The sequence below is a fragment of the Myotis myotis genome, unplaced genomic scaffold (genome assembly GCF_014108235.1).
Source record: "Myotis myotis isolate mMyoMyo1 unplaced genomic scaffold, mMyoMyo1.p scaffold_m19_p_8, whole genome shotgun sequence".
Classification (NCBI taxonomy): Eukaryota; Metazoa; Chordata; class Mammalia; order Chiroptera; family Vespertilionidae; genus Myotis; species Myotis myotis.
Window position 1 is genome coordinate 36,976,060 of NW_023416390.1, and position 23,625 is coordinate 36,999,684.

The 23,625-nt window shown below is 53.9% G+C and overlaps 1 protein-coding gene across 4 annotated transcripts; it reads left to right on the forward strand.

Moving 5' to 3' along the window:
• The first annotated feature begins 7,376 nt into the window (after positions 1-7,376).
• BOK (BCL2 family apoptosis regulator BOK) lies at positions 7,377-16,330 on the forward strand. 4 transcript variants are annotated; one of them, XM_036319812.1, is made up of 6 exons: positions 7,377-7,648; positions 8,180-8,431; positions 10,731-10,859; positions 14,198-14,273; positions 14,660-14,823; positions 16,190-16,330. In XM_036319812.1, the coding sequence occupies exons 2-6, from the start codon at positions 8,209-8,211 to the stop codon at positions 16,270-16,272; spliced, it is 675 nt and encodes a 224-aa protein (XP_036175705.1). In that variant the 5' UTR covers positions 7,377-7,648; positions 8,180-8,208; the 3' UTR covers positions 16,273-16,330. The 4 variants fall into 4 exon arrangements, with proteins under 4 accessions (XP_036175705.1, XP_036175707.1, XP_036175704.1 ...); XM_036319811.1 differs by having other exon boundaries at positions 7,380-7,648; positions 15,668-16,330; XM_036319814.1 differs by lacking the exon at positions 14,198-14,273 and having other exon boundaries at positions 7,379-7,648.
• The last annotated feature ends 7,295 nt before the right edge of the window (positions 16,331-23,625 follow it).

Below are 23,625 nucleotides of genomic sequence, written 5' to 3' on the forward strand. Positions count from 1 at the left end.
CCCCTGTGATCCGGGCGTGGCACCTTTACTCCCGAGGCCACAGACTCCTGTTCTGTGCGTGGGCTTTGAGTGCACAGGGTAACAGACCCCTTTAGCTTGGAACACCTACAGGGAAGAGAATGGTGGGGAGAAAGTCGGGCAAGGTGGCACCCAGGGGTTGGGGGACACAGGTCCTCATGGGGGGGTGGCAGCAGGCCCAGGTTGGGGATGGGGGCTGCAGCTTGGAGGAGGCTGCCTCGGTGCAGGGTGAGGGGTGGGTAGAGCCAAAGGTACCAGGTTCTCAACACCTGGGTGGGAAAGAAAAGATGCCTGAGGGGGGCCTGGGGCACCTTCTGAATTTCAAAGGCTGGGCACCCCCCCACTTCCCCCACCCCACCCCCGCCCCCATCCTCCCCACCCCCATCTCCACCACCTGGCCGTGCTTGGGGGAGGGGGGGCAGGAGGTGGAGGCTTACTGCTGACCCGCTTGGAGGGGCTTCTCTGCCACCAGAGTTCAGATTCCCCTGGGGTCTCCAGGCCCAGTGGCCCCAGGTAAAACACAGTGTCTTCTCTCCCTGCCACTCCCTCCAGGCCTGTCCAGCTCTCTGTGGCTTTTAAGGATCCCAATTGCTCGGTGATCCTGGGGTCAGAACTCTTTTGGGAACCTCGGTTTGGGGTCTGCATTTGGGATGAGGCATCCTGGAAGTTTCTGCCCAGAAGAAGGCTCTTCCCACCAACACTGGGGCTGAACTGTCCCCCCTGGGGAGTCAGGAGCACAGCCTGTGGGGGGAGGCAGGCTGGGAGAGACTGCCTAGTCCTCGGGCCTCCCCTCCCCCCTGGGAGAGGGTCCCCAAGGGACATCCCTGAACCAGGACCCTGAGACCCTCCGGGCAGGGGTGCTCGGGGTGTGTCAGGAGGTCAGGAGTGTCCCACGCATGTGTCTGTGGATGAGGATGGGGGGGCGGGGAGGGGGTCTCATTATGGGACAGAACACAGCACAGCCACTGCAAGTGTCAGGGCGCATGGAAACACGCCCAGGACCCAGTGTTAGGTAAAAACCTGGTTTCAGAGCTGCACACGAATTCTGTATAAATGTGTGTACATTATTTTGAACCGAGAGGAAACAGGCCACAATATTCACATTCCTTATCTCTACACAGCACTATGACTTTATAATTTTCCTTCTTATATGCTTTTCTGATTTTGCAAGTATACTTTAGTGACCAGGTTTTACTGTTATAGTCACAAAAATATGTTGTCTTTGGCTGCTGGCCATGACTTTGAAATCTCAGAACAATACACAGTGTTTCAAAACAACATATTTGTGCAGAAAAGGCCTCCAGATCTCAGGAAAGGGGAAAAGGCAACAGAAAAAGAGCTCGTCAGGGAAAAACCAGCATCCGACAGGAGGAAAAGGGCCCACTGGCTATTGTCCCTGCCGGTGTCTGAACAGGGCCTGCTCCTGTCCCTCATGCACACGCAGGCTGCAGGCCCCCTGGGAAGGGGAGCCTTGGGTCCCCAGTTCAGCCTCAGAGGGACCCTCAGGCTTCCACTACAGGAACCACTGCTTTGTGGGTGTGGGACACAGAATGTACAGCTGCCCCCAATCTGTGTCTCTCTCTTTGGGTGCCTGGCTGGCAGGTCCATCCTTGTGACAGACTGGAGAGTGCTGGGTTCATCGGGGTCTGTGATTGCAGCCAAGAGGAAAAACCTGTATGGTTTTTAGGGCCTTGTAAAGGGGGAGCCTGAGGCCGCGGGGCCAAGACCAGGGGCCTTTCCACACTGCAGCCAGTGCAGGAGGGCAGGTGGGTGCCCAGAGGTCTCCAGCCCCGAGGGGGGGGGGTCAGTGCTGCCCTCTCGCAGGCCAGGCCTGCCTTCCCGGCCCACCTGCTGCCCATGCCTCCTCCTCCTCCTGCTCCCTGAATCCTCCCTCCCTGCTTGCCACCCGCCTCGGGTCCCAGCCTCAGTGCCTCCCTCCAGCACAGGCTCTGCTGCCCCAGCACAGGTGCTGAGGAGACAGCGCTGCTCTGGAGGGTTTGGTAGCTGTGGGGGATGGTGCCCAGTGCCCACCCTTGGGGCCTCAGAGCTCACAGCAGCCTCAGGCCCTGCTGCCTTCCCCCAGCAGACCGCAGCCCCTTTCTTAGAGAGCTGTGTAATCCTGGGAGAAGTGTTTGCCTCGTCCCAGGGCACTGTGCCCCTGCCAGTGTGCTGGCCACCATGCCTCCAGTGTCCAGTGAGGCCCTGCAGAGTGGGCACCTCATGAACATTCAGCAAAGAGATGAATGAATGACCCAGCGAAGGGGACCGTGTGGCTGCCTAGGCCTCCCTGGGTGCATGGGGAGGTCACATCCCATGGGGATGGCCGAGTCAGGGTCCTCACAGCCCAGGTTGGGGTGCCATTCTGGCACGTTGAGGGCAGCCCATGCTGGGTCACGCAGTGTTTGCCAAGTGTGTGCTCAAGGATTTGCTCATGTGTCCTTCAGAGAACCAGGGGAGCACTGGCCCCAGGCAGACCCACCCACATCCAGGTGGTCAAAAGGTAAGCCACTCCATCGTCACACCCTGTCATACGTCACACACCTCGAGGCCTCGGTCACCTTCTCTATCCTCACAGACAGCAAATCTTCACCTTCTAAGAGTGAATATAAGTTTTGGAAACATTCAAACCCAGGTTAGTGAAGGGTGGGTGCTTTCAGGTGCCGCCCGGCCCCAGCCCCCCGACAGGCAGCCAGTACTACCTCCCTGGCTGCAGACCAGACACTCGCTTTGCTGCATGCCCACCCCACGGAGCTCAAAGTCCTTTCCCTGTTCTGCTGTTCAAACCCTTGCAATGGGGTTCCACAGGGACCACGCTGTCCCCAAAACACTTCTTTAAAAATTTCTTTTTATTTGGTAACTTGGAGAGAAAGAGAGAGACGTCGATTTGTCCATCCACCCATTCATGCATTCCTTGGTTGCTTCTTATATGTGCCCTGATTGGAGACTGAACCCACAACCTTGGTGTATGGGGACAATGCTCTAACCCAGCAGTCGCCAACCGGTGATCCGTGAGGTCCGAAAGGTTGTCGGCCGCTGCATCTAACCAACGGAGCTACCCCACCAGGGCCCAAACACGTCATGATGCGGAGTCTTAAAAATGCCCCTTCCCATGCTGGCCAGCGTGGCTCAACGGTTGAGAGTCGACCTATGAAACAGGAAGTCACGGTTTGATTCCCAGTCAGGGTACATGTCTGGGTTGTGGGCTTGATCCCTCGTGTGGGATGTGCAGGAGGCAGATGATCAATGATTCTCTCTCATCATTGATGTTTCTATATCTCTCCCTCTCCCTTCTTCTCTGAAATCAATATATTTTTTTTAAACACCCCTTCCCACTGACCTGGAAACCACTTCTGGGCAGCAATGCTAAGAAAGTGATCAGAGGACATGATTTAGTTCAATAGTGGAAAAGTACAAACAAGTTAAACATGCCCAGTGTTATAAATAACTGAGTGACACAGCCACAGAGGAGCAGTGTGCAGTCATCAAACTACCATTTGTGCAGAACCGTAAGGAGCTGGGGAAGTTCTCACAGGCGACAATACAGTGGGGAAAACAGAAACAGCTACAACCCAGCTCCCTCCTTCTCTTTATCTTTTTCCTCCTGTGGTTGGATAAAGATATATTAAACCATTTATAATGATTGCCTGTGAGCCCAATTATGAATCTTTTGTGCAAATTCTTTATGTTTTTTATATATTTTCCAGAATTTATCACATGAGCATGTATTACTTCATGACTAGGTTCACAGCCTGAAATCCAGATTCCCACCAAGAATATGGCCCGAACCTTCCCCTCCACCCACAGCAAGCCCTGCATTCAGCTTTCTTACATGAACCCCACATGTCCACACCTCTCCACACCCCTTCACTCCAGTCCACACCTCTGCAAACTCCGGCCACTCACTTCCCTCTAGGGCCAGGCCAGGAAGAGGCAGCAGTGGTGCAGACAGGGTGTTCTGGGGCCCGAGCACTTGCTCTGGGGTCGGGGACACCATCCTGCGTGTGTCTGTCCTCCTGAATGGCCGTAGGGGGACCCGGCAGGGACCCGTGACCACATCTGAGGTAGGTATTGCCACTCACTTTACAAACCTGTTATCACTGAGTTATAGACCTTCTGCTTCCCAAATTGGGAGCCATACAATAGCCTTGAGCAGGTCTCTACAGAAAGCCAGGATAGGACCCTTCTCCTGTCACCTCCCACAGTAGCCCCGCCCGCATCCATGCTGATGGGACTACTGAAGGGCCCCTGTACCCGCTCCAGGGCCAGGTTTGTGACCAGGCCTGACCACGGGGCACCTATCCCGCTTCCAGCCACAGCTGCTTCAGTGACAGGTAAAGGACAGAGGCTGCTGGTCGCAGGGCACCCCCAGGAGCTACCTAGAAAGAGTGGCTTTTTTTTCCACTGGGAAAGGCTGAATTATGTGTGTGTAGCGGGGGGGGGAATTTCAGGAAGCCAGAGGCATTAGTTTGCAATCACTTGGGGACAAGTAGCCTGAGAGCAAAGCCATCAGGAAGGAGCACAGACAGACCCCAGATGGAAAGGGAGACTCCTGGATCCAGCCATGCCTGAAACCAGGGCACTTCTCCTGGACATTTCAGTCACACAATTCCACAGACCTCCTTATGCTCAAGTCAGTTTGGGCTGTGAGCACTCAGAAGGCTCCTCACCAACCAGGGACCAAGTTCTACACTGCGTCAACCAGGAGCAGACAGAAGGGTCAGATGCAAGATAAGAGTGGAGAGCAAGAATTCTAAGAGGCAGAAAATCAGGGCCAAGGTAATTGGAAGAATGTCCAAGTACCCTTGGGGGCTGGGATTGAGCTGGGCATGTCAGGCCAGCCTCCTGCAGCCTCAAGGGACAGGTAGACCTCAAGTGATTCTAGCAGGGCCTAAGCTTTTAAAGGTCTGAATAAGGCTGTGGTCCAGGTACTACAGGTGGGTTTATCTGCCCCCCTCTTGATAAGTACTTGGGCCTGTTCAGTTCCTTACTGCTGTCAATATTCAGTATTGAATATACTGGGACGCGGCTTTATCTGATCTGGAATGTCCAGGAAGACATCGCCTGTGTCAGGCATGGCTGGTCTCTGGCCTGCAGCTCTGGGACTGAAGGGGCCCTGTCACTATGGGTTACACCCAGTGATCTGTCACTTGCAGGTCAGAGCCCAGGAAGTCTTTCTACACCCTTCCACACCCTGGGGCAGAGGAAACAGAGAGCCAGGTCTCATTTTGTCTGGGAGGAAACTGAGGCTGTGAATGGGACCGGAAGTTCCCTGAGGCCACACTTCCCACATATGAGGTGGGGGTGTTAACAGGGATCCACAGGCATAGATGCTTCTCATGTCAGAGCTGCCTTCCAGGGGCCCTGGCGTCAGACTCGGGTTCACAATCGGGCTATGCCCCGTCCTGCACCCACTCTTTGGACAAGTCCCATATTCCCATCTACAAAACACAAGGAGCCCCAAGCCTGAGTGCTCTTCAGAAACATCAGAGGCAGACTGCCCTGGTGCTCTATGCATTAAAGAGAACAGGACAGTGCACACTCATATTTTAGAGTTCTGTGGCTGCTCTGCAAAAACAGCTAAAAATTACTGAGTACTTACTACACAGGTTTTTTTTTACACATATTAACTGATTCAGTCTTCTCAACAGCCTGAGGAGATAGGTGTTGTTATGTTCTGTTCTATGGGTGGGGGATACCAAGGCAGGTTTGGTAGCTTTCCTAATATCGTCTAATGTTCTTGACAGGTTGGGGGGGTCAATGTTATGTTGGCCTTACAAAATAAGCTGGGAAAGGCTCCATCGTTTTCGATTCTTTGGACAGATTGTATACAGTTGGTGATATTTCTTCAACTGTTTAGAAGACTTTGTCAATGAAACCATCTGAACCTAGAATTTTCTTTGTAAGAAAATTTTAAATTATGGATTAAACAAATTTAATTTAGTATCAGTTTTGATAAATTGCATTTCACTTAAATTTCAAATTTACTGTCCAAGTTGCTCATACTAACCTTTTGCTATGTTTATAATGTTTGTAATACCTGTGGTGATGTGCTCTTTTTCATTCCTGATATTAGAATTTGTGTGTGTGTCCGTGTGTGTGGGTGGGGGGGAGTTCTTACCCATTTCCAGGGGTTTATCATTTCTATTAATCTTTTCAAATAACATTTTTTGGCTTTGTTATATTTTTTCTAATTTTTGCTTTTATTAATTTCTGGTCTTATTTTTTTTCACCTTTGGCTTGGATTTGTTAATTTTTTTTTCTAGCTTCTTGAGTTGTAACTTAGAGCACTAATTTTTAGTCATTCTTCTAAAGCTATAAATTTTCCTTTAAGCATTGCTTTACCTCCATCCCATATTTTCACTACCGTTCACTTCAAAATATTTTGCAACTTCCCTTGTGATTTACTCTTTGACCCATTGATTATTTACAAGTGTAATGTTTAATTGCCACTTGGAGGCTTTCTAGCAGTTTTATTATTATTGAGTTTATTATTATTAATGCTGAGAGAACACAATTGTATGATTTCAATCCTTTGAAATTTGTTACAACTTTATAGCTCAGGATTTGGTTTATTTTGGTTAATATCCTATGTGCACAGGGAAAGAACATGTATTCTATTGGCTGTTTAGGTGTGAATTGGAGCAAGTTGGTCAATCCTGTTCTTTGAACTGGGCTGTGTTGGTTCAAGGATAGAGAAATAAATAGTGGGATAGAAGAGTCCAGAACAGATCTTCACATGTACATCACTTGTTTATTATGGGGACTCTTTCCCAGTTCAGTGGGGGAAATAGTCTTTCAATAAATGATGCTGGGTTAACTGGATACACACATGGAAAATACATGAGCTCTGACCCCTTACCACACCACTCACAAGAATTAATGTGGCCCATCACTATGTGAACGCTAAAACTATTACACTTCAAAAAGAAAACATACAATATCATTATGGGAAGGCATGAAGCATAAGAGAAAAGACTGATAAATTGGACTTCATTGAGAATAACTCCTGTTCGTTATAATCAATAGCAACCACAGAATAGCACAAAGTATTTGCAGTCTCTTCAATACAATGAAAATCCCCGGATCCATCTCTAACACAAACCCATGTGGCCAGGGTGATCCGGAATATATAAAGAGCTCTAGGAATCAATGAGAAAATGTGGCCAGATGTGAACGCAGGTGGGGACTCTTTCCCAACTCAGTGGGGGAAATGGTCTGAGGCCCCAGCTAGGTCCTAATCACTGGGCCTTGCGGGGCAGCTCCTGCCCGCCCTGAGTGGGAACTCACTCAGGCCTCCTTAAGCGGGGAAGCTCCCGCGCGGCTCCGCCCCGGGGGTTGCCTTTCCTTAGAAGGCGAAGCCCCAAGCCTCGCCTTTCGCTGGCGGAGAGTCGCGCGGTGCGCCCCGCGCTCCCCTAGCCTCCGACGCCGCCGCCGGAGCCCTAGGAGCGCGCGAGGCCCCGCGCACTCCGCGCTCCAGCCGGGCTCAGGCGCGGACTGGGCGGGCGCCGGGGCGGGCCCGCGTCCTCGAAGGTTTGAATGTTAGGATCCAGATCGCCGGCGACGGCGGCGAGCAGATCCTGAAGCCAGAACTCCTCCTGGGCCCCCGCGCCCGCGACATGCGGCGGGAGAGGTGAGCAGGGCGCGCGCGGCGTCCCTCCCCTGGCAGACGCGCCATGGGAACGGCCAGGCCAGGGACAAACACCGCGGACGGCGCGGCGGGGCGGGGCGCGGAGGTCGTGGCAGGGCTGGGCTGGGGTCCTGGCTAGCTCGGAGCAGGTTGGGCTGTGCCTCTCGTCCGCGCCTCCGCCGACCGTGCACTCCTCTTTGAGCGCGAGCACGGCGGCCCCAGAGCAAATCGCCATTTCCCTTCAGCCTTTTTTTATCCCCGGCAGCCGCGGGGGGTCTTTGTTATTTAATCCGGGATCCAAAAGAATGTGACTCGGTGTTTTTAAAGACTTGGGGCGGAGAAACGTACGGATACCCCTGCTGGCCGCAGCTCTTCCCTGGAGCTGTACCCGGCCAGGTCTTTCCGTGCGCCCCGGCCTGGTGCGCGGACTCGATCGAGGTGCACACCGCGCCCCTTCCCGCCCTCCTCGCGCGGCCGGCTTTCCCCTCTGCCAGCTGGGCCGGGCGGGCCGGGCTGAGCGCTGTCTGCCCGCAGGTGCGGCGGCCCCCTCCCGCGTCCCCGCCATGGAGGTGCTGCGGCGCTCTTCGGTTTTTGCCGCCGAGATCATGGACGCCTTTGACCGCTCGCCCACCGACAAGGAGCTGGTGGCCCAAGCTAAGGCGCTCGGCCGGGAGTTCGTGCACGCTCGGCTCCTGCGCGCCGGCCTCTCCTGGAGCGCGCCCGAGCGCGCCGCGCTCGCCCCGGGAGGTCGCCTCGCAGAGGTGTGCACGGTGCTGCTGCGACTGGGTGAGTGTGGGACCAGGCGGGATGGGTCCCCAGACTGCGCCTTCTGAGCTGGTCCGCTGGGTTGGGCCCACTGCGCCTTAGGGTACAGCTGTCTCCACAGTGACCTGCCCACGGGGTGACCTGACCAGTACCCTCCACTTCTGGGCCTCAATCTCCCTCTGGGGCAGAGAGGGGGCTGGTCTGGGGGGACGCGAACACGGACGGGGATGGAATAGCCATGCGTGGAGGCAGGTTACCCAGGCGATGCTCCCCCTCTCTCACAGTCCTGAATTTACCCCTCTCAGGGGCTCCCTGCACTCTACAGACCTCCCCCAACTTGTCTGCTCAGCCCAGATTTCAGACAGCCTGGCCATAAAGGATAGAAAGCTGTAGGAAGAAAAACATTTTGGTGGCTACATTTCCAGTGACCCTTGTACTCAGCTGGGCACAAATATCCTTGGTCGGACCACATGCCGGTGTTTATTTTGGAAAATAGGTCCTTTTAGTTACTGGCTGACATCCTGCTGTCTGCTGCTCTTTTCTCTTGATTTGGAGGCCACCAAGGGTCCCCCTCCCGGCAGAACTGGGTGCCCAGGACAGCTGACACCACCGTGGGGCTGGCCCATATTTGTTTCTGGGGTCACACCCAACCCAGTAATTGTCTCCACCTTCTCCAGGGTCTGGACCCCTCACCATGGGCACTGAGGTCCTGTGTGTGAGAGACACAGAATCAGTGGGGGCCTGTGCAGGGCTCCAGAAGGGTGGTGTTCCACCTGGGCCGTGGGTGTGGAGAGCAAGTGGGTTTGGGGATCAGTCAGGGGTCTGGAGCGCCTGGACTTCCGTGAGGTCAGCTGCCCACTGCTGTTTCTTCTAGCTGGGCTGTGGGGATGACACTAGGGGGCACCTTCTAGACTCTAGAGGACCCCTGGCAGGGCTTGGAGAAGTCCTGTCTGTCCTGGCTTGCTCTGCAACCTGGCGCTGGCCTTGTAGGGCTGCCCTTACCCTAAGCCTGGTGTCCCTGTTGTTTAAGCTTGTCTGAAAAGCCCTGCTTTGCACTGCAGATCTGATGGGCTCATTTTTGTCCCTTCAGTCCTCTGTTCCACTCTGAGAGCCCCATCCCTTGGGCCTGAGCCTGGGTATTGCACTGGCCCTCTCAGAAACTCGGCCTTCAAGGCCCTTTCCCAGTGTGCAGCCCGGCCACGTCCAGTCCCTGGGGCACAGCCCCTGCCAGATGGCTGAGGGGGCCCTTGGAGGGAGGTGACTTGGGTCCCCAGAGTGAGCGTGTCTGTCTCATTCCCTGCATCCTGCCCTGGGCCTGTTGCTGCCTCCCTGCCCCCAGCTCCTCCTCAGCAAACGCCCAGCTCGGGGGACAGCACACACAGGAAGAAGCTGGGTCACTTCCCATGCTCAGTCTCTTGGGATAATTCCCCAGCAGCCCCCAAGGTCTCTGTGGGAACAGCCAGGCCAGCCCTGGGAATTTCCATGCCCCCTCATCATCCCGCCTCAGTTCTGCTTGGTCCAGATCTTAATTAATTAGATAGTGTGCAGCTGGCTCTGGGGATGACTCTGGCGTCCTTATCGACCAGGACTGTCCAGTCGGCGTTTCCCTGTTTGCTTTGGCTGGAGAGGTGGGCTGAGAGACACCCAGTGCGCGTCTGTGGAATTCCCGGCACGCCTCTGCCAGGGGCGCCGCAGGGAGCGCAGGCGGCAGGCAGAGCTGGTGACAGGGCCTGTCCTCCAGAGTGTGGCCGCCCATGCACACACCCACTTGGCACAAGCACAGTTGGAGCTCGGGCAGTGCTGGAGGCCCCGGATGGTGGCTCAGTTTCTTGATTCACCAAGCGGTGCTGGGGCCTGAGTGAGAGTGGCCTCTGAGGCAGTGGCCAGGGCTGCCCACCTGTGTGAGTCCAAGTCCCTGCCCTTGTTGGATCTGGCTGCTTGCCCTGTCTGCCTGCTGCCCGGGCAGCTCACTGTGGGCCATGAGTCACCCATCAGGCACGGCCCATGCTCCTCCTGGGATTCCCACCCCACCAGCCCAGCCGGATTGGCCTTAGGTGGGGGTGGCGGGGGAGGAGGAGTGGGGGGAGCTGGCTCGTCAGAAGGGAGGCCCACAGAGCAGGTTCTGAGAGTGCCCACCCCACCTCCCTGGTCTTCCTCTGCCCGGGGGCTGAGTGGGGGTCAGATATAGGCCAGTCAGTGCAGGAAGGGTTTCTAAGCCAGCTGTGGCAATGGGGCTGAGGAGTGGGCTGGTCCCAGGCCCTTGTGACAGGGGGCTGGGGTCAGGCAGGTGTGGACCCTCTGACCCCCCGTGTGACTGCAGGGGACGAGCTGGAGCTGATTCGGCCCAGCATCTACCGCAACGTGGCGCGCCAGCTCAACATCTCCCTGCACTCCGAGAGCGTGGTGACCGACGCCTTCCTGGCTGTGGCCGCCCAGATCTTTGCTGCAGGTACGTCTGCATCCAGCCCAGGAAGCCAACAATGCCAGTGTGGCCCTGGGGTCAGGGCTGGGGCTGGAGCTGGGGCTGTGCTGCTCTCTTGGTAAAGACGGGGGGCCTGCCAGGCAGCTGGCACAGAGCCTCACATGGTTCTTGTTGGACGTTAGCTGGGGCTACAGTGACCTGAAGTCCTGACCGGGCTGGATGGGGTCAGGGAGTCCTGCACATGTCCTGTGGGGCTTGGGTTTCACTCGGCCAGACGACCAGGGACAGAGCAGGGCCTGAGTCGTAGGCCTCTCTCAGTTGTGGCAAGTGTGGCAGCGAGACACAGGACACAGGACTGGCCCGGACTGGGGGCTGCCAGCTGCAGAGTCCAGCCTCCAGCGCCACCACTGAGTGGGTCAGTGCTGACCGCCCTGGGCAGAAGTGACCATGGTGAAGATGGCATGAGGGGGTGCTTGGGTGGGCTGGGGATGTCTTCCTCCAGAATGTTCTCCCAGTGCTGACCCGGATCCTGGGAAGCCCTGGGGGATGGAGGGACTGTGACCTGTCAGGCACCTTGTGGAGGGTGAGGTGGGTGGGGCCATGGAGAAAGCAGGAGGGCGAGGTGGGTGTCCTGGCTGATGCCTGCCCTTGGCTCTTCCTGGACTCCCACATCCCTGGCCCGACGCCGGCGCGTGGGTGGCCGCCTGTGTCTGTCTCCAGGCTGTCAGGCAGCTGGTTTACGAGCCCAAGGCTGGCTTTAAAAGGAAGGTTCATCTGTGAGAAGGCAGCTCTGGCCTGCTAGTGGTTGGGACTGAGCAGGGAGGCGGGGGCCTGGTCCCTGTTGGTTGTGGTGTGTGAGGGGCCAGGGCATCCTACCTTAGCCTGCCTAGCCTCACCCAGTGTGGGGACAGGCCTGAGAGGTGCCCTCCTGCTTGTTGCCTGTGGGCTCCTTGTCACCCCTCGTCCATCCCTGCCTTTTGGGGTCCTTGGACCCTTTCACCACAGGGTGAGCCCAGCCATCGGGCAGTTGCTGGCCCTTGTCCCTTTCTGCCTTTGGTTCTTGCCAAGCTGCCGCCAGGCCTTGCACAGGCTGACCCCTTTCTTTCTCCACTGGCCTCTGGCTGGGGCTGGGGCAGGGGCTGTGCCGGTGCTGTGGGCAGCTCCAGGACTGGAGGGCAGATTCCCACGGTGGCCCCTGCAGTGGTCAAGCCCCCTCCAAGGGAGAGGCACCTTTGGGCTTCTCAATTCACTTCCGTGGAAAAACTAATTTTTCCTCCCAGATTAACAGTTGGCAAGAGTTTGCATTTTTTCCCTTATCACAAGAGCAATTATTTTACCACAGAAGAATCAGAAAGTAAAAACTCTTGGAAATAATACTAAAAAGACAACCCAGTTTAAAAATGAACACAGGATCTGAACAGACATTTTTCCAGGGAAGATGTACAAATGGCCAGTAAGCCCACGAAAAGATCAGTAGTTGTCAGTCATTAGGGAGACCCTTGGGCGCCTGGGAGGGCTCAGGTAAGAGCATCAGGTAGCACATGTGTTGGTGAGGATCGGAAGAGTTGGAAGGCCCATAAGCTGCTGGCAGGAATGGGAAGAGGGCCGATGCTTGGATGAGTGCCAGAGTCTGTAAGGCAGGTGCCATGAGAGCCGGAGAAATGAGAACACATCACACAGAAACTGGCGCACGGATGTTCAGAGCAGCCAGATTCCTGAGAGTCAGGAAGGTGCAGCGACCCGAGTGTTCATCACCGGAGTGGTAGACGAGTGGAGAGTGGTCCATCCACGGGATGGAATGTTATTTGGCTACAAAAGGATGCACCTCAACCTGGATGAGCGTGGGCAGCATGGTGAGTGAAAGGAGGCAGACACGCTGGGACACACAGTGATTCCGTAGGTGACGTGTCCACCACAGGCGAGTCCACAGGACGGGTGCCTGGGCCAGCGGATGGGCGTGACTGCTCATGGGGGCAGGTTGCTTTTGGGGTGATGAGAATGTTCTGGAATGGTTGCGCAGCTTTGTGGATGGACTAAAACACGATATCTCACTTTAGAAGGACGCGTTTAGGGTAGTGATATTACATCTCCATAAATGGTAAAGCACAAAGGAAACAGGATGTCCCTGGACTCACTGTCCTCTCAGGGCGCAGCAGGCACCTCTCTGCAGACCGCACCACAGAACCTGCTGTCACGGTCTCAGATTCCAGGCTGTAGCCAGGCGGCGGGCTCCGTCCCCACTGCCCACATCAAGCCTTCACCGACCCTCTCTCTGTTGAGCACCTGAGAGTGCTGAGCTTAGGGGTGCCCAAAGCCCAGCTGTGAGCAGAACAGGACCTGGCCCGGTGCCCTGTGGCATCTGGTAAATGGGGAGCATAGTGTGAGGCCTGAGTGGCGCTAGGAGGGGGACCTGATTAGACCTGGTGGTGAGGGAACCGTGGCTCTGGCATTTCAGACTTGGGCCTATTTTGACAGAGGGAAGTAACAGTGACAGGAGGTTTTTAAGCAAGGGAGTGACATGATTTGATTCATCAGGTTTTTATTGAGGTGAAATTCATATAACACAGCTAGCCATTTTAAAGTGTACGATTCCGTGGCATGTAGTGGGTTCACACTGAGCACCACCACCCCGGAGTTTTTCACCATCAGGAGGAATACGCATGCTCATTAGCTGTCCCTCCCCCCACCCCTGTCCCCGTAACCACGGACCTGCTTCCTGGACACCGTGTAGATGGGCTCATACGGGTGGCCTTGGTGTCACTGCCCTTGCTGAGTGGACATCAGAGGTGTGTCCAGGCTGCAGTGAGTGTCCACGCCTCACTCCTTATGGCCGAGTCACACACCATTGTCTGGATGACCTTAGTGCATTTGTCATTTCCAGCTTTTGGTGATTGGGAATAAGGCTGCTGTGAACTTCGTGAACAAGTATCTGCTCAAGCTGATTTCTGATTCGTATCGATAGCTGTGCTGCTGTGTAGGTAGACGGAAGGGCTTCATCTCTGCCCGCCTGTGCTCTCAGCCTGCAGGTGGCTGTGCGTCCATTGCGAGGCTGCAGATGCCTGGGGCTCATGTTGCCATCTGAGTTATGATCTCGTGGACTACAGTCTGCATCCCATTGTAATGCACCCTCGGGTTATTAAAGAGCATTTTTCATGTCTAATGCATTATTTCTGTTTCTCCTTTTGTGAATCAGCTGTTCATGTTCTGTGCTTATTTCTTTTGAAAGGTTTCGCTTTTTTCTCATTAATTTATAAAATATTTTTATATATTAAGGGAAATCATACCATATAATGTGCAAGCATACTTCTCTGGGTGGTTCTTCTCAGCTCTACCTCCCCCCCCCCCCCCCCCCCACACACACACAGCTTGGTGGTCTGGGAAGGCCCTTCCTCCCATGGAACACCCTGCTGCCCTGCAGAGAAGGTGCTCGGGGACAGACAGGTGGGCAGGTGTGCCTCAGAGCTTCTTACTGTCCACTGTGTCCAGCTGCAAGTCAGTTAGCACCCTCCATCCCCTCAGCTTCCTCCTCGCTGAATACTTTGCCGTCCCATTGCCTCCTCCAGGAGATGGAGGCTGAGCAGGGTCGTCTGGGGCTCTGGCACAAGTGCACAGTTAGGCAGTGGAGTCCAAAGAAATCTCTGCCTAAGAACTACCCAAAGGGTGGGCAGGACTGACCTGCAGCAGATGATGGCCAGGCACCTGTTCAGGGGGCGCTGTGGGTAGGGGCTAGCCCCCTGAGTTTCACCCCCAGCCATCATGGGACCCCGCGGGCTGGACTGGAGCAGGGTTTTGGTGGCCTTCTGCTGACCAGCATCTTCTCCCTGCAGGCATCACGTGGGGCAAGGTGGTGTCCCTGTACTTGGTGGCTGCAGGGCTGGCTGTGGACTGTGTGCGGCAGGCCCAGCCCGCCATGGTTCATGCTCTCGTCGATTGCCTCGGGGAATTTGTGCGCAAGACCCTGGCAACCTGGCTGCGGAGACGCGGTGGATGGGTGAGTGGGGTCTGGGGGTGCAGGGGTGCTGGGAAGGGGAGTGGTGCTAAAGGTGGGAGGACGAGTAAGGGTTGGGCTGTTGGGTCCAGGACTGGCCTCCTGCCCCACCTCAGTGTTGACCTGCCCCTCCACCCCCAACTCCAGTTCTAAAGACCCGCTGCCTGGCCCCTGCACTGCAGAAGGCGGCCTGGGGAGGGATTTCAGGCCTGAGAGGGAAAGGCCAGCACTGCCCTGCCCTGCCCTGCCCTGCCCTGCCCTGCCCACCGGGCTCCAGTGCCTAGTGAGCGATGGCATTGGTCTCCCTGCCCCTAACTACTCACCTGGCCCAGCCAGACCGTGGGTGCTGCTGGGCCCTGGGCGTGGGGCGGGGCACCCTCACCCATAGATCTGTTTTCTCTGTAAAATAGGTGGGACACACTGGCAGGAGGGTCGATCTCAGCCCTCCGTTGAGGTTGCAGCCAAGGGCTGTGGTCTCATCTGAAGGGGGCATTGGGCGGGGAGGTATTGCCTCCAGGTGACTCCCGTAGCTGTGGCACCCCCAGCACAGGGACTCTGAGGCCTCTGTCCTCCCCTGCCCTCTCCCACTGGAGCCCCACTGGGGCTGGACATGGTGGCTTCCTTGCATGGGGCCCAGCTGCCTCCTCTCCCACCTGAGCTCCCTTCCCTTCTCACCATCTGAATCCTCATGGAGGGGTTTGGTCCCTGCTGGAGCCTTCAGTCCCCACCAGACCACAGACCTTCCCTCCATGGCTCAGTGCTCCCTGTCAGCTCGGCTGACGCAGGTGGAAGGCTCGGGGGCCTCCGCTCCCCAGCTCTGTTCTCAACTGTCCCTTCCTCCCTGCAGACCGACGTCCTCAAGTGTGTGGTCAGCAGCAACCCTGGCTTCCACTCCCATTGGCTTGTGACTGCACTCTGCAGCTTCGGCCGCTTCCTGAAGGCTGCCTTCTTTGTGCTGTTGCCAGAAAGATGAACCTGGCCCTGGAACCAGGAGGCTCTGGGCCGAGGCACTGCCCTCCTCCCGCAGAGCCCCTCCTCCCGCGAGCCCCTTCTCTGTCACCCAGACCCTCGGGAAGTGGGAACGCAGGCTCCCCTGGGCCTGGAGCTGGCCTTCAGTGCCCACCTGTGGCCCTGCTCCATTGTGCCTCTTGTGGAGCCAGAAGGTCAGGGTGACCTCCCGGGCCCAAAAGGAAGGCAGCTGGGAACACCAAACTCTCACTTGACACCGGGGTCCCATCCACGAAGGGTGACCATGTCAGGACATTGGACCTGAAGGTGACTTGGGCCTGGCCAAGGCTAGAGGAGCCGTGGGATCTTACCGACCCCACAGAGCATAAGGCTCATGTGCTGTTGCTTAATCCATCCCTAGCGAGAGAGCGCGCCCACCTGTGGCAGGGACCGGGATTGGGCTCCAGGCCGGCACCCCTGATCTGTGAATGCACCAACTCTTGACCTACGAGGACGGGGTGTGTGTTCGATTCCAATAAAGTGTCATAGCAGTGGAAGGCGACCTGCCTGCGTCTGTGTGCCTATCCTGCGGCTGCCCGGACCGGACAGGAGGCAGGTGAATCCTGCGTGATAGGCCGCGTCTTCCCTCATCGGCTGCCCTCTGCTCCTGTGGGCCACAAGCAGGAGCTCACACACCAGCACGCACACACAGGGGAACAAGAGCAGGGTGCCCAGTCGCCCTACTCCCCACAAACCCCGTCCGTCCCTGCCATTCCCATCCCTTTGCTTGGCTCACACAGCCCTTTCCCCACTGCAGCCTGCCCCATGGCCCTGAGCCTGGCTCCCGTCTGTCCCCAGCAGGGCCTGTCCCCTGCAGCCCATCGGACTCCCGCTCAAGCCACAGGCACACGGCACAGGAGGCCTGCAGTGTGGCTTCTCAGTCTCAGTTTCCCTTTCTGTACAAGGCAGGTTGAGCCAGACAACTGCTAAGGTCTAGCCCTGCTTCCCGTGCAGCCTCGGAAGAAGAAGGGGCCCGATGGCGCAGCTTTCCTCACTGCCCCCGTTGCCCCTCCTGGCCCCCTAGCCCCCTGCCTGTCCCCTCAGCTTCTGCTCAGCACCCCTTCCCCAGTGGCCTTGCAGTGTGAGGTCTGGCAGGTGGAGAGAAGGAAGGGAGCAGGCAGGAGAAAGGGATGGGGGGTGGAGAGGAAGAGGACAGCCTCAGACCAGTGCTGCACAAGGCCACCCTGCCTGCCCCCGCCTTCTGTCATTCACTTGGACCAAATGTGCTGGCATTTCCAGCATAAGAAGGTAATGTTTCAGACGCTGAGAGCACTCAGGAGCACAGGGGTGAAGTGACACATCAGTGGTCTATGCATATGCAGGTTGAAGACACTGGGAGAGGTGCCCCATTTCCAACAGCAGCAAAGGATCACGTTCTAGGTGTGAGCCAGACGGTCGTGAAGCCTCTGTGAGGACAATCAGGACCCTAAAGACACCCAAGTAGACGAGCAGACAGAAACACCAGCTTCCGGAGAGGAAACCCATGCGAGGAGACAGTTCTCCACGTTTATAAACTTAATGTAATCCTTACCAAAAAAATACCAGAATGTTTTTTTCCTAAGTTTAAACAAGCTAGTTATAAAGTTCATATGAGAGAAACCAAAAAGCAAAAACAGCCAGAAAAACCCTGAGAAAGAATAGTAATGAGGAGGGACTGGGCCGTCTACAGGCACCAGACCAGATGCAGACGGGCAGACTCGGGACGTCCAGACTCAGGCCCAGCCCGAGGACAAGCCCCGGAACGGCGGCAGCAGGGAGGATGGGTTTGTCTCTGATTGTCGACTTACAGCGAGCCACTGGGAAAAACACTAAACCAGACCGTACATCCCACTGTACCAAACTCCAAATGGACCAAAGAGCTAAATATAAAAAATGAAACAAGTACTAGAAAAAAAAAGTGAATTTCTGGAACTGAGGAGTGGGCAAAACACTCCCAAATGAGATTTAAAATCCAGGAACAATAAAAGACAACAAAGTAAATGCCCAGCATGAGGGGATCTGCTGGATAAACTGGCACAGGGCTTCTCAGGGTCACCCTGCGGCTGGGCTCTGTGAGGGGCAAAAGGTACCTTAGCTTACCATTTTTGTTGGTTTGTTTGTTTTTGGTTAATCTTCACCGGTGGATATTTTTCCATTGATTTTTAGAGAGAGTGGCAGAGAAGGGGAGAGATAGAAATATTGATGTAAGAGAGACACATTGATTGGTTGCCTCCCACATGTGCCCCAACGGGCTGGGGATCAAGCCTGCAACTAAGATATGTGCCCTTGCCTGGAATCGAACCTGGGACCCTTCAGTCCGAGAGTCGATGCTCTACCCACTGAGTCAAGCCAACTAGGGCAAACTTACAGTTTTGATTTTGACAATAAAGTAATATAGGATGTTTTACACAAAGCTAACCTAAGAGAACACTCAATTTGTAGAAGTTAAATTAGTTTGTGTATCAAGTTGATGACATATGCAACCAGAGAAATTGCTCATTCCATTTATATATACTTGAGAAAGAGAGAGAAACACAGATCAGTTGCCTCCCGGATGCAGCCTGACCGGGACCGAACCCGCAACCTGGGTATGTGCCCTGACTAGGAATTGAACCAGTGACCTTTCCATGCATGGGTTGAGCCTCACTGGCCAGGGCTCCAATTATATTTTAACTATATCTTTAATGAGGAATGCATAAAAACAGTAACAAAAATATCAAACTTTGCCCTGACCAGTTTGGCTCAGTGGATGGAGCCTTGGCCTGTGGACTGAAGGGTCCCAGGTTTGATTCTGGTCAGGCACATGTGCCTTGGTTGTGGGCACATCCCCAGTAGGGGGTGTGTAGGAGGCAGCTGATTGATGTTTCTCTTTCATCGATGTTTCTAACTCTATCCCTCTCCCCTCCTCTCTGTAAAAAATCAATAAAATATATTTTTAAAAATGTATCAAACTTTTATCAGTAATCTTATTGTTAATAAGAATATTATTATACCAAAATAATTGTGTCCTGTAGAATAAAGCAAATAATTTCAATGTTTTGAAGAACCACGATTTTCATCTTAAAAAATGTAAAATGAAAAATTTTAAGGAAAAAAATTTAAAATCTTAAATTTTGAATTGGAAACAGTGTAGACACATACTTTTTTTTTTCCTTCTTAAAAAATGTGTATGCCGCATGCCTAAGCATTTCAGGGTGAAGGGTCATGCAGCACCTTCATCTCGCATAGTTCAGTGAAAATAAATCAATTATAAAATGATTTTCCGGTTCTGCCCATGGAACAGGCCTGGAAGCATAGCGGCTGCCTGTGGTCTCTGAGTCCCACCCTCTCCAATGCCCCACCCCCAGTAAGAATGGGCTCCGGGGCAGGAGATATGGGGGGCAGTGGTGGTGCTGGGATCATTGGAGCACCTCCCATCTGTCAGAGAGAAAAAGGCTGCAGTGGACTAGAATTTCATCAAATGTACAGAAGTACCGGCTCGAGCAGGAGCAGGAGGAGCTGAGGGGTGGTGTGGCGGTGTGAAAAGAGCGCGATCCTCGGGCATCACCCGGGGTTAGCACATTCTTACTCTAACTATTCACAGTTAAAGGTGAGAATGAAGAGGTGGCTGTCCAGACCTCCACACAGGAGGGTCTGAACATCAGCCCCTGACTGGGCAGGTCCTGGTGGAAGGTCACATCCCACAGCTTCCTTGTGAGAGGCTTGTCTTCACCTTGAGGGAGCCTGTCCGCTGTTCTTGTGCATCTGGCATAACATGTCTTTGGACTGTCAGAGTAATTTTCACTTCCAGACCCTCAAAACCGGCCCACTAGCGGCAGGGCAGGGCCGCGTGGAAACGCATCTCATTGCTGCGTAGTCTCTCCTCACTGTGATTGTGGGAACCACCCTGCACCCACCAATGTAAAGCAGGCGTGTATCTCTACTTTCCTCTCTGGCCACGCCTAGAGATTTCCCTGCCACCAGTGGACTTCATGTGACCTTTCTGCCATCTCTTTTGATCCTAAAAGAACTGCAAAAGCATCCTTCCCTGGAGCACTGTCAGTCCATGGAGGTCTTACTTCTGGGCATGTCCTCAAAGTCCTGGCTCAAATAAACTCTCACTAAAGGGTTTTTACAAGTTTGAGTATTTCTTTTGTCAATAATTGAAAGAGTTATGCTTCTATGCTGGCTTTCTGGTGTGAACATTTTCAGGGAAACAACACTTAGCCTAGTGGAAGCAGGGGAAGTTCTTCTGAGGGAGTCCCAGCCCCGAATGCAGAAGTAATGACAACTGGGCCACCACTCTAATCAAAGGGCTGCATCAGGCGATGTCCTTGGCGGCAAACCTTTCACGTGAAAGGCTGTCCCCATCCTCAAAGTGAGACCAGCTGACTGTGAGGACTGGGCACCCTGCAGGGAGTGTGTCCAACAAGAACTTGCCATCCAGCTTCCAGACTACATGAAATAGAGGGGATAGAGGGACACGGCAGACACTGTAAGAAGCTCAGGTGAACTCAGACTGCAGCCTGGGGATGCCTTGAGGAGTAGTGACCAGCTTCCCAACTAGCAGTGGCAGGAGTTGGGGGTAAGATGATTGGTCAGTTATTTGCTTCTCATTTCTCAGCTCTGCTCCGAGTGCTGCCCTCCCAGCTCAGTGCAGGGGTGAGATACAGGGTGTGGGACAGAGGGGGCAGGTGCTGGGGCAGGATTTGGTCAGGTGTGGGGTGTGATGCAGGGGCAGCATGTGGGTTTTGGGGTGGGATGCAAGGGTAGGATGTGGAGGTGGGATGTGGGATGCAGGGGCGGGACTTCCTTGATGCTCCCAGCATCTGTTGGCTTCTCGCCAGCAGTGGAGACAGCTGATACCAGCTTTCAAGGTCCCTGGTGCTATGGTCTGAATGTTCGTTTTCCCCAAATCCATGCTGACATCCTAGTCTCCCAGTGATGGTATGAGGAGGTAGGGCTTTTGGAAGAGGTTGAGACATGATGGCTCCATCCTCAGGAGGAATTCGTGCCCTTGCAACAGACCCCAGAGAGATCCCCATCCCACTGCCCGTGAAGTTACAGTAGAGATGTGGCTGCGAGGGAGGGGCCCTCATCGGACCCAATGGATGACCTTGGGCTTCCAGACTCCAGACTGTAAGAAATAAATTTCTGTTGTTTATAAGCCCCACCCGTCTGTGGTATTTTTGTTATAGTAGCCGGAATGGATGACAGAAATTGTTACTGAGAAGTGGGGTGCTGCTGTAACAATGTCTACAGCGTGGAGGTGGCTTTGGAACTGGTAATGGGTTGAGGTAAGAGTTTTGAGGTGTGGATGGAAAGGGGCACATACTAAACCTGGTAAGTTCAGGGAAGGCCTGGCGTGGAGGCCTTGCAAACTCAGAGATCTAGAGTAACCACAAAGGTTGGTCTGAAATGAAAACTTTTTAAACTAAAAGCAGTTTATGACAGGTAGTCATGTCCTAGGCCAGCATTTAAGGTCAATCTTTACCCTGAGCCTATTGTCTTTTTGCATCTACAGTAATACATTGTTGGAATGTCAGAGCAGGTTTCCTTTTTCCGGACCCCTCAAAGCACAGGCACCACTCTGCAGAGACCACTCTCATTGTTATTCATTGTTGACTGTTAACTATTCTATACCCACCTATGCAAAAGAAGTAGGTCTATCATTTTACTTTTTATCCAATCCCAGAGGTTTCCCCTTTGCTTTCTCTCCTCTCCCTAGTCTATCACCAATGTATTTCATGTAACCCACTTGCTCCTTCTCTTTTGATTGTAATGTATAAAATAAGGTGCAGCCCTGGATGGCTGGCTCGGTGGCTGGATTCCCGTTCAGGGGGCACGTGTGAGGCAACCAATTGATATGTCTCTCTCACATCGATGTTTCTCTTTCTCTCTCTCCCCCCTCTCCTCCCTTCTGTCCACTCTCTCTGGAAATCAATGGAAAAAATATCCTCAGGTGAGGATTAAAAAAAATAATAACAAAAATTAAAATAAGGTGCAAAACTGCCATTCTCTGGAGCATTATCTCAATTCATTGAAATTTTGCTTCCTGGCAATTGATAGAGGTCTATGATAGGAAAAGGCTACATTGCATGAATGGACTGTTTTGGGTGAGTCTAGTGATTCAGAGAGAGAAGTGGGGAGTGGAGGGAAAGCCTCTATCATCTTAGAGAAATCTGAGCCACTCAACACTCAACAGAATGTTGTAGAAATACGGATGGTAAAGGCCATTCTGATGACATCTCATACGGAAATGAGGGTCAAGTTCTTAGAAGCTGGAGGGTGATGGTTGCTATAAAGTGGCAGAGTGCGTGGGGGAACTGTGTCTGTGGCCGAGTTCTGTGGATGGTAGAATGTGTGAGTCATGAAACTGGCTATTCGGCAGGAAATTTCTAAGCTAAGTAGAAGTTTTGAAGGAGTCGCCTAATATCTCCTGAATACTATAGTAAAATGCAGGAAGAGAGAAACGACTTACAGAGTTGTTCATCAAAAAGGAAGCAGACTGCCTGGCCAGCGTGGCTCAGTGGTTGAATGTTGACCTATGAAACAGGAGGTCATGGTTCCATCCCCAGTGTGGGGCGTGCAGGAGGCAGCAGACCAATGATTCTCTCTCATCATTAATGTTTTTCTCTCTCTCTCCCTCTCCCTTCCTCTCTGAAACCAACAAGGTATATATATTTTAAAAAGGAAGCAGACCTTAAAAATCTGGAAATTCTCAGCCTATCCACATTGAAAATAATGAGAAAGCTTGCTCTGAGGAAGCATGACTGGTGTGCCCAGATTTGATAAGGAAATTAGTATTAATTGGCCATCTCAAAGAAGTTAGGGGTGATTTTCTACAACCCTGGGGAAATTAGCCAGCCCCCTACACAGAAGTCAGGGCCTCTAGTCCAAGACCAGGAAGAATGACTGAAGAGTTTGGAAGTTGCAGTGGTGCGGGGGCTCATGACCCAGGCAGAGAGCTAGGCCCTACACAGGTGAGGCCGCTGCAGAGAGCTCCCCATTAGGATGACCCCAGGTGGATAGAGCCACTGGTGTGTTACTGCAGCCCAGGAGGGACCTCTACCCCAGTGGGCCTAGAGGCAGACATGAGGACAGAGGATTATTCTGAGTCCTTCAGGTTTTGGTTTTGCTCAGGACCTGTCACTGCCTGCCCACCCCCTTGGAATGGGAATGTCCAGCCCATGACTGTCCCAACACCTTATTTTGGAGGCACATTCCTTGTCTGGTTTCACAGGTTCACGGCCGGCGAGGGCTGTGCCTCAGGATGAATTGTACCTGAGTTTGACTTGGAGTGCCCAGCCTCCCTGTGTCCTGGCACTTGGGGAACCAGCCGAGTTCCTTACACACTGGCCATGCTCCTCCCATATGATGGCTCAGCGCCAGCCCTGGTTCCTCCTCTGAGCTTCCAGGTGTGCCACCTGATAATGCCTTTTGTCCTTAAGCCACCAACTGGTAATGTCTTTTGTCCCCAAGCCCTGGGGGATGGGTAGGATGCAGCTGCTCTTGCAGGTGCTAATCTCTCTGCAGCTGGAGCACCTCCTTCCACATGTATCTGCGCTCCTGGTGTGGTTTCTGATACCCTGGTGTGCTAAGAAAATAAAAGGCTTTGTTTTTAAATGCATATTGAAGCATTTAGGGATCAGTGACATTATGTGTGGAATTTTCTTAAAAATACTAGCAAAAAGAAGACGGAAGAACAGGTGAAATCACTGGGATGGAAAAGCTGGCAGGTGTTAAAACTGGGTGACAGGTACATAGGTCAGTGTATGTCTGCAAACTCATAGTCAACAAAGAAAGAAATCCAAGTAATAATATATTACAGAGTAATAA

What these genes read in the sequence shown, in the direction of transcription:
- BOK (XM_036319811.1), top strand. Translation starts at nt 8,209, where the DNA reads ATGGAGGTGCTGCGGCGCTCTTCGGTTTTTGCCGCCGAGATCATGGAC. An exon ending in CGCCCAGATCTTTGCTGCAG is followed by an intron (nt 10,860 to 14,197) that starts GTACGTCTGCAT and finishes ACACACACACAG; the next exon opens with CTTGGTGGTCTGGGAAGGCC. An exon ending in AGGTGCTCGGGGACAGACAG is followed by an intron (nt 14,274 to 14,659) that starts GTGGGCAGGTGT and finishes TTCTCCCTGCAG; the next exon opens with GCATCACGTGGGGCAAGGTG.